Source organism: Octopus bimaculoides, chromosome 5 (assembly GCF_001194135.2).
Source record: "Octopus bimaculoides isolate UCB-OBI-ISO-001 chromosome 5, ASM119413v2, whole genome shotgun sequence".
Lineage (NCBI taxonomy): Eukaryota > Metazoa > Mollusca > Cephalopoda > Octopoda > Octopodidae > Octopus > Octopus bimaculoides.
The window spans coordinates 63772824-63783220 of record NC_068985.1 but is presented as its reverse complement, the minus strand read 5'-3'; the positions used below and the strand labels follow the sequence as shown (position 1 = coordinate 63783220).

The window sequence follows — 10397 nt, the reverse complement described above, 5'->3', positions numbered from 1 at the left end:
GTGTGATCGTTACCAGTGTCGCCTTACTGGCACATTAGAAAATCATTCGAGCGAGGTCCTTGCCAGTGCCGCTGGACTGGCTCCTGTGCAGGTGGCACGTAAAAGCACCCACTACACTCTCGGAATGGTTGGCATTAGGAAGGGCATCCAGCTGTAGAAACCCTGCCAGACCAGATTGGAGCCTGGTGCAGCCATCCGGTTCACCAGTCCTCAGTCAAATCGTCCAACCCATGCTAGCATGGAAAGCGGACGTTAAACGATGATGATGATGAAGATAGTTGAGAATGATTTATAGGGATTTTGCTGATATTTTTAGTAGATCACAGTTCTTTTGCTGATTGTGTCCATCAAAAGAATATTCAATATTGTTGAAATAAAAAAGTTTCACAAATATTATTAATTCATTATCAACTATTTCTGTTGCTTTATGAGATAAAAGTTATATGCAGTACTCCTCAATCTTGTAATCAAGAGTTGCTCTTTATTCTTTCGGCCTGACTGATTTTTTTTCTTCTCTAGTTGTAGAAACAACAAATTCTATCAATATTCCAATTAAACATTCGATTAATTAGTTATTTTTTCAATTTCTACTTCAAAGTCAGGCAACCTATTAACTAAACAAATTTTAATGAGACATTTGAATAAAAAGTGCTCCCATCTAATACATCTCTGAGGAAATAACTCATGTCCACTGAATCTATGAATCTAGTAGATTTCTGTTGTTTGTGTTTGTGTGTGTTGGGGGGGGGAGTCATTATTGTTGTCATGAAAGACTGTTAATTCCATATATCTCAGTTGTGTGATATATATTTCTGTTCATCTTATAGACATTGACAACACATGAACACACCTTGTATACATAGATAACACATATATACACCTTTTATATATATAACACATATCCACACCTTACATGCGTAACACAATTTTAACTATCCAAACCAGATAGACTTCATAATCATGTTGAAAGAGGATTGACATCTGGTTGTAAATACAAATCCTTTCTTAGTGGTAACTATGCTGTGCAGTGTTGATTAGTGACATATGGACAAATGTTAAACAGATGTTGGAACATAGATAATCCCAAGAAGGATGATATGGAAGCTGAAAGATCCCTATGTCTGACATATGTTCAGAGAAGTAGTAAGTGATGTGTATTAGAATGTGGATAGGATAAAGAGTGATAATATTGAGGATACTTAGGTGTTTCTATGTGACCATCTGCCGTAGACATAGACTGGATCTGTGGATGGACCAATGTTCCACCCAAATGGAAGGTAACATAATGATACTGTAGATAATGCCATAAAAGCCTGAGACTAGCCTGGAAAGATTAAAAGAAAGTGGTCACAAGCAACAATAGCAGGTAGCAAGTTTGATGTTCAGGTATATTTTAGCAAAGAGAGAAGCTAAGGGGTTTACCAATGTCCTGCAACAAGAGAAGGATCAGAGATGTGATGTGTTCTGGATTGCAAAATAATGTATCACTTCAAATTCAAACATTGTTAGAGAAAACTGTGTTTGTAACTACAGTGCTACAGTCACTGTTACTGATGGTGAGGAGAACGCAGAAGAGGAGGAGACTTGGAATTGCCAGTAAGTGAGGATACAGAATGAGAGGAATGTGTGGGATAGGGTCTATCCCAAGTGGAACCCTCAAAGGGATTAGCTATTGAAATTGATAATTACTATATTATAGAAATGGCAGGGAAGGCAACCAGATTATCAGGGCAAGTCACTGATGTTGTAATGTTTTGCAAAGTAGGATACAATTGATGGACTAGAAAGCTCAACTATTTAAGAAGAGAATTAGATGAAATGTTTTTCAGGTTAATGCCAGGTTGGTTATGAATGAGGAATTCTTAGCAAATAACAAGTCACATTTGTTGACCTTGAGAAACCTTTTGATTAGGTAGCATGCCTTATAGTCTTGTCATTAAGATGAATAGGTGTAAGTCACATAAAGAGTAAGGTGAAACTGGGCATTGTATTCAGTGTACAGTTAGGTGTTCATCAGGACTCAGTTCTCAGCCCTCTCCTGTTTATTTTCTCATATCAGAAAATCAAGACTGGTTAATGACTTCTAATGGCTAAATCTGTCAAAGAATTAAGAAAGAAATTCCATACATGGAAATACAAACAAGAACTGAAATGTTTTCAAGTAAATTTAGAACTGAGAAAAATTTCCATTTATCTTATGGACATAGACAACACATACACCTTGTATATATACATAACATGTATGTACATCTTATATACATAGATAACACACACACATTATATATATATAAATAATTCATATCCACACCTTATGTGCATAACACAAATATACACCTTAAAATTAAATATTTTTTTAAATATTTATAAACCAGTAAATCATTCTCCATTTAACTGACCTTTTTGGGATATATTTTATCATTGTTTTCTTTTTGCTTCTAGTTATGTTTACATACCTATTCTCCCTATCTCATTACTGGAGGTCCTCAACACTCCAACACCATTTCTTGCTGGTATTCATTCCTCAATATGCCCAGAACGTTCTGATTTGGTAAGTGTACTTTAATGCTTTTTCTCTCTTCTTGCAATTCAGTCATCTCTAGGAAAATGCTTTATGGTCTTCTCATCATCAATATTTGAAGTTTGTCTCTACTGCAGTTAATTTCAACATATTATCAACATCATCATAATTTTATATCCATTTTGTATGCTGCCATGGGTTGAATGGTTCAACAGGATTCTACATATTGGATGACCATGTCTTGCTCCACTATCTCAGTTTGAATATGTTTCTGTAGCTGGATGCCTTTCCTAACACCAACCACTTTACAAAGTGGACTGGATGTATTTTATCATGGCACCAGCGATACTGAGGTTGCCTTTCCCTTGACAAGACTACAAAGCCTCTCTGAATCTTGCTTTATTTGATTTGTTGATGTGTTTTATTTTTTTCTTATTTTGTTTTTGTGGCACCAATACTAGAGAGGTCTCATGTTCTTGACAAGACTCAATTTACCGATATGTATTACAATGCTTAATAGTGGATTAATATTCAATATACTGGTGTGTGGTACTGTAAGCTCATCTTAGTAAACTGAGTTTGTGACTGTTGTGTATCTCAAATGGAACCAATTTTTAAATCCGTATACTACTAAAACTGTGTGATTGCTTGCTTGTAATCTTGTTTATCTGGTGCATAATGGGAAAATACTCTGAAAGTATCCTTGAAATGTGAATGCAAACAGAATAAAACAAGTTTTGTGTAAATCCGATCATGGATTGCTGAGATATGGGTTTTTTGTGGGGTTTGTTTCCACAAATTTAAGCAGTAGAAGCTGGAGTTATTGTCCTTTACTGTGACCACCTGGATAGTTTTGTTGGCATAACTACAGATGTATACCCCACCAACTTTGTTACTTCATAACAGGAAGATCAAATAAGTTAGAACTGTTCTGTTTTGACGAGGATTTTTCACATTTTTTATTTCATTACAGACTTTGAAATGATGAGGTGCATCTTTTTTATGGAAAACAGTTTTGAAGATGCTTGAAATTCCTCACCGTCCCATTCCAGATAGATTTTGGTTAACTTATTTTTTTATTTAGAAATCATGGGAGCCTTTACAATTAAAAAAAAAATGTTTAATTTAAAAAAATTTTGAGGAAAAGGTGTATGATTCAAGGGAGATTTGGCTGTTGTGTCTAGCACATCCCAAACCACCCTGTTTTCACTCTCACATGTAGTGATGTTTTCTCAATATTTTTCTACCGTTAAACACATTTTATGGAATGATGATGCCAAAGTAACACACGCATGGTTCGTTGGTGGAATATTAGCAACAAAAAAAGAAAATTGTAATTTAAATTTTTACCTCCACCTCAATCAAGTGAAGCCATGTGTGCATGTAAGAAAAAACATTTTCTAACAGAAAAGTATGCTACTAAAATGAATTATCATTTAAATACCACTGTGGATAAATGCCAGCAATAACCTTCTCAAGCTTTCCAATATTTTAATTTATAAACAAAAGCAATCAAGGGCAGGGAGTGGGGTTTCAAAAAAAATCATGATTTTTCAAATTGTTTTTTATTGGATATAACTGTAATTAGGGGGAGAAAAATACTGAAACATGAAATACCTTAGTACATTCAAGAGTGAGAAAGAAACGAGGAGGGTTGTCTTGGATGTGCTAGAAACAACTGCCAAATCTCCCTTAAATTACTCACTTTTTCTTCTGAAAATATTAACAATTTTTTAAAATTATCTTTTTTACCGAAAGGCTCCTCCCATAGTTTTGAAGTGCAAAAAAAAAATTGATGAAAATCAGTCTGGAGTGGGATGATGAGAGGTGGTGAGGTGTACAAAAAAATTTTTTGAACTTTTTTTTCATAAAAGGATGTTCCCCACCCACATCATTTTGAAGGCTGTGGTTAAAAGAAAAAGAAAAAAAACCCATCAAAATGGAGTAATTCCAACTTATTTAGTCTTCCTGATCCCAAACTCTGTTTTTCGAAACTCTTCTCCCCACCCCCTTGGAAAAAATTTTCCTCACAAATTTCTTCATAATCGTAATCTATGCTATCTGGAAGTTATCTGTATAAAATTTCAGTAAAACATATCCATTTTCCTGAAAATTATGAGGGGAAAAAATTTGGATCGTGTGAATTTTCCAAAACTCCTCTCCCTACCCCCTCGAAAAAATTCTTTCCCATAAGGAAGGTGTTAGGAAGAGCATCCAGCTGTAGAAACATTGCCAGATCAGATTGGAGCCTGGTGCAGCTGCTGATTCTCTAGACCTCAGTCAAACTGTCCAACCCATGCCAACATGGAAAATGGACGTTAAATGATGATGATGATGAAATTCCTATATACTCGGAATCCACAGTATCTAAGTGGTATTTGTTGAAAATTTTGTTAAAAAGTATCCATTTTTCTGGAACTTACTAGGCAACAAAGTCAGGTGGAGGATACACGTATATAGTTATGCCAGTTCTGTTTGTGTGCTTGCTTGCATGTCTGTAATTTAATACAGCCAAACCAGCACATAATGGGAAAATACTCTAAAAGTAAGGTATCCCTGAAATGTGAATACAAACGGAATAAAACAAGTTTCATGTAAATCGGATCACGGATTCCTGAGATGTGTGGTTTATTTGGGTACTTTCATAAATAGCCAAAACAGTGCATAATGAGAAAATACTCTGAAAGTAACATAGCCCTGAAATGGGAAAATTGTTTCCATTAATTTTATGTATACATTATATAACAATTTCTTTTCCATTTTTGTAGAAGTGTGTACATATGCTGTAAATAATCTATAAAACCTTAAACATGAACTTGTAAACCAGACCTATGATGTTACGAACAAATTGAAATATTTAACCGAATCATCATAAAATTAGCTTTCATTTCATTGAAATCAATTTTAATGTTTTATAACCTTAGCTGTCAGTGACCCAACAGGTGATAGGTAGTCTAGTGTTATCTAAAATTTGGCTAAGAAGAGAGGTAGTGTCTAAAACCTTTGAAGGTTTTCTGTGGTTGATATAATTGAGGTAGCTACTGTTTAGTCTTGCACTGATGTGTGTTTGTGTGTGTGTATGTATGTGTATGCAGAGAGAGAGAGAGAGGGAGAGAGTGTGTGAAAGATGGATGGAAGGAACTCTAGACAGTTGCTGTTGTGTAGAGGAAGTTATGGGGGGTGAAACATAAGCGTGATAGAAGGAGGGGAAAAGTGGGAGGGGTTATAGTTGGTTCATGTTAATGTAATTAGAAAAGGAATGAATATCATGACTCTGAGTCCAGTAAGTTTTATCACCCATTTATAGATACTCTTGACTTCAAAGCCATTTGAGAATTTGTAATGAAAGATATTCTATAGGAGAGTATTAATATACTTAGTTTGAACAATATTTCTGTAGAAATTGATCATAGACAAAACATTGAAGCAACTTGCTAATGGCTAAAGCTATCTTGACATTAATTCTTCTTTATTTTGTAGCTTGATGTGATAGTTGCTGATCTGGATGGTGGGAATATCATTGTTCCTGAATGTATCAGCCTTCCCTGTATGATGGATCAACTCTTCAACAGAACACTGAAAGCATTGACAATGGTAAGTTATGGTGGTCACTGTTATTGTCATCAGCCCTAATCTTGCAGACATTCCAGTTGTGGCCATCTCATCACATTTTCAGGAACAACTAATTTAATGAATCCTTCATTATTGAAGACAGCTGGGTGTAATTTTTAAGGAGATGTGACTGTTTTTACTTTCAAGTTGAATGGCCACATAGAAGTCCTCTCTTTAGCTCCACTCATCATCTTTTTCATTTAATGTCTGTTTTCCATGTTGGCATGGTTGGGATGGTTCAACAGGATCCAATGAATCAGTGGATGTTGTGTTGCTCCTATGTCTCAGTTTTGGTATGGTTTCTATAGCTGGATGCTCTTCCTAACATCAACCACTTAACACACTATTATTAGCAGCTTGTTTTGTAACACCAGCACTTGTGAGGTTGCCTAAAGAACCTCCACTACTGATAGAGAAAATAAGAGAGTGGACATGACTTAAGGTCAGGTGAAACAGATTTCTTTTTAGCAGAGGGTGTTAGTCAAGACAGTAACAAACAAGTTGGGGAAGGGACTATTAAAATTGAAAGAGTGATGTTAGGGAGAGAGAGAGTCAGAGAGGATTAATGAGGATAGTAATGTGGGTTAAATAGGAAGAGATTTAGGATTACCTTGATATATATGCTCAGCAACAATTGATTATGGTGAGTTAGCTGTTGTTGAGTAGACAGTTATCTATAACAATATAGCCTTTACACAGGGGGCTAATACCTCAGATAACAACATTGAAAATATTCTGTATTTGGGTCGAGGTGAAATGAAACAGGTTTATAAGGAAGAGTCTAGTCATAGTTACTTTGTTTATATTGTAGGTATGATGTTTAACATTTACGGACTAAGATATGTGGGTGGAGTCTAGTTTAAAGATGGTAAGTAGTTTATTAAAAGAGGTTTGTCTCTCATATGAAGTAATTTGAGTGATACATAAAATGTGTTGACAAAATTGATAAAACTTTGAACAAAATGGCTAGTAGTATTTAGTTACATCATTTTATGTTTTTAGTTCATATCTAGTTCAGGTGTTGATAAAAATATGTACCAGACTGAGTGTACTTTAATTCATTCCTCCACACATTTTGGGAGACTACATTCTGTTTATTCTAGAAATAATTTTTAAGCAAAATTAATGTTACTATTAATGGAAACAAAATAAATTTCTGTTTATTTTTGAGTTCAAATGATCAGAATGTAGCCTTCTGTAGAATTTTTATTATTTTAAGAATGTTCATTGACCATTTCAGCTACTTGGTGGATAATGTCAGTGAGATTCTTAATAACATTCAACACTACCTAATGACCCTTAGGTACCTTTAACTGGGGCCACTCTGTTGCTAACATTCATATAAAAACTTTTACCCTTTCTTCCAACCAGTTGTGGAAGTCATAGGTGTTACCCTGGCTCCTTTGGCTGAGGCATTAAAAAAAAAGAAAGGAAGAAACCAGCAGTAAGAACTTAAAGTGAGGTTAATTATGATAGATGATTGTAAACATATCTTCTGTATCTGTTCTCTGAGAATGTTAAATGGGGAATGAAATATACATGAAACTATTCTTGCTGTCTTGTAGATTATCAAACCAGAACTACTCACAGCAGATGATGCCTTCCCAGCACCACCTAAAAAGCCAAAACCCATGGACAGAAAGGTTTGTATTTTACTATTTATTCTGGTTGAATAAGTTTGCAAATTTAGACATTTTTGTTTTTAGGCAGATAAGAGGTACAGGTGTGACTGTGTGGTAAAACATTTACTTCCCAACCACATGGTTCCAGGACCAATCCCACTGCATGGCACCTTTAGCAGTTGTCTTTTACTATAGTCCTGGGCTAACCAAAGCCTTGTGAATGGATTTGGTTAATGGAAACTGAAAAAAATCCTGTTGTGTATACATGTGCGTGTGTGTGTATCTTTGTCTCCACCACTGCTTGACAACTGGGATTGGTTTATTTATGTCCTTTTAACATATCAGTTCAGCAAAAAGAGACTGATAGAATAAATACCAGACTTAAAAAATAAAATAAGTACAGGGATTGAACTGTTCAACTAAACTCTTTGAAGTGGTGCTCCGTTATGGTCACAGTTGAGTGAATGAAATAAAAGATAATTGACTGGACTGGATTAGTATCAATTACAGATTGATCAAATTATGTTATTTCTTGGTTGTTCATGTGTTGATATGGCACAGCTATGATAATATATTTTAATCTTTTTAATTTTGATACATTTATCATTGTTTTTTATATCATCATTATCATCGTTGTTGTTGTTATCATTATTGTGTTTTTCATCATCTTTGTTATCATCATCATCTTATCTTTGTTGTTGTCATCATCAGCATCATCATTATCATCTTCGTCATCGTCATTGCAGTAATCTGGCAGAATCATTGGTATACTGGAAAAAAGCTTTGCCATATTTGTCCCGACTTTTTACTTTCTGACTTCAATTCCTATTGAGATCAACTTTACCTTTCATCATTTCAGGGTTCATAAAATAAAGTATCAGTCAGGTTTTGCTGGACTTGTGCCAAAATTTGAAACCATCATCATCATTATCATCATTACTACTAGCATACCTGTGTTGTCAAAAATGCCAACAGTTTTATTAATTAGAAAATTACTATAACAAGAGATATTCAGCAACAATACTTTGGACTAAAGATTGTTTGCCAACATAACATGGCAGTCCTGGTTTAGGACGATTGTTGCTGTAATTTAGCCCCAGGAGACATTGTCTCCAGCTGGCTATACAACACGATCTGTGTCCTTATATTTTTTCGAATGGAAATTTGGCAACGCTACCTCTAGCCAAACAATTATTCTGTACTGATGAAGAGAAATAACCCAGAAATCGTGATACACAGATATTGCTTTGAGCTGATTGCGGGTGCTAGGTTCCCTTGTTCGAAAAAATATAAGGACACATTGTGTCGTATAGCCAGCTGGAGATGATGTCTCCTGGGGCTAAATTACAGCAACATTCATCCTAAACCAGGACTGCCATGTTATGCTGGCAAACAATCTTTACTCCAAAGTATTGTTGCTGAATATCTCTTGTTGTGAGATTTACAAATAGTAATTTTCTGATTTATAGATCAGTGACTAGTTGTCACTTTGAAAACTATATATTTTGAATGGGAATTTGGCAGTGTCACCTCTTGCCGAACAAATATTCTGTGCTGATGAAGGGAAATAACCTGGAAATCGTGATACACAGATATTGTTTTGAGCTGAGTGGGGGTGCTAGATTCCCTTGTTTGAAAAAAAAAAGAAAAAAAAATACACAAGGACACAGATTGTGTCATATACCCAGCTGGAGACGATGTCTCCTGGGGCTAAATTACCACAACATTCGTACTAAGCCAAGACTGCCATGTTGTGTTGGCAAACAATCTTTACTCCAAAGTTTTATTAATGATAAAAAATGGCACATCAACACAATGAGAGAAACCATTGATAAATATCAACAATGTAGTAAATATCTGTGTGTGTTTATATATATATATATATATATATTTGTATAATACAAATAATATGTAAGTATATGCATATATACGTACATGTATGTACATGCCTACATCTACATGTATATATAGATGCATATCTGGGTACAGGATGTCAAGAAAACATGGGCAAAAAGAGAAACAGAACATAAACAGAGCACAGAAAACACACAGGCCACATAGAGAACATTTCCTTCATCAGCTGCCACCATTCTAAAATTAAGCATTTATATATATTTAAGAAATTAAAGAAGGAAAATGCACACACTTTACGTAGTTTTAATATAATTTTTGATATATCTTATATTGTGTTTGTTGACTGGTTTCATTTTCACTAATCATGACATTAAAATTTATTTAAGTACGTATTTAAAAAAAAAATTTTTTGTCCATGTTGTGTGTGAAGTTTATGAATGAATGATTCAACAAGTAGAAAACTCTAAGAAGAGGTAATTGGTTATTATTATTGTGGAGAGGGGGAGATAATTGTTCATCTTTTGGTAGGGGGAGAATATATATATATACACACACACACAAATTCAAAAACTAGAGTAGTTGGGGGAAATATGTACAGTAATGGGTATGTAATTGTGAATTAAAATGTGTATAGAGATCAAAGTTAGTTATACGTGCATATTTAGACGTGTTCTGTATTTTTCAATGAATAAATTTTCTTTATTTTTGTAATGAAATTGTATCTTTGTACTGGTTGGAGGAGAAAACTGTGAAATTTGGTTTGATGTTACCTGCACATCTCTCTATGTGTT

The 10397-nt window shown here is 34.6% G+C and overlaps 1 protein-coding gene across 13 annotated transcripts in view; it reads left to right on the top strand.

Annotated features, from left to right (window-relative positions):
- Positions 1 to 10397, top strand: part of LOC106871234 (myotubularin-related protein 13) — a 512098-nt gene that overhangs the window by 284816 nt on the left and 216885 nt on the right. For all 13 annotated transcript variants that reach the window (XM_052967747.1, XM_052967743.1, XM_052967750.1 and 10 more), the window contains exons 7-9: positions 2440 to 2548; positions 5999 to 6112; positions 7696 to 7773. In XM_052967747.1, coding sequence (XP_052823707.1) covers positions 2440 to 2548; positions 5999 to 6112; positions 7696 to 7773 — 301 coding nt within the window. The remainder of the gene's footprint in view (positions 1 to 2439; positions 2549 to 5998; positions 6113 to 7695; positions 7774 to 10397) is intronic.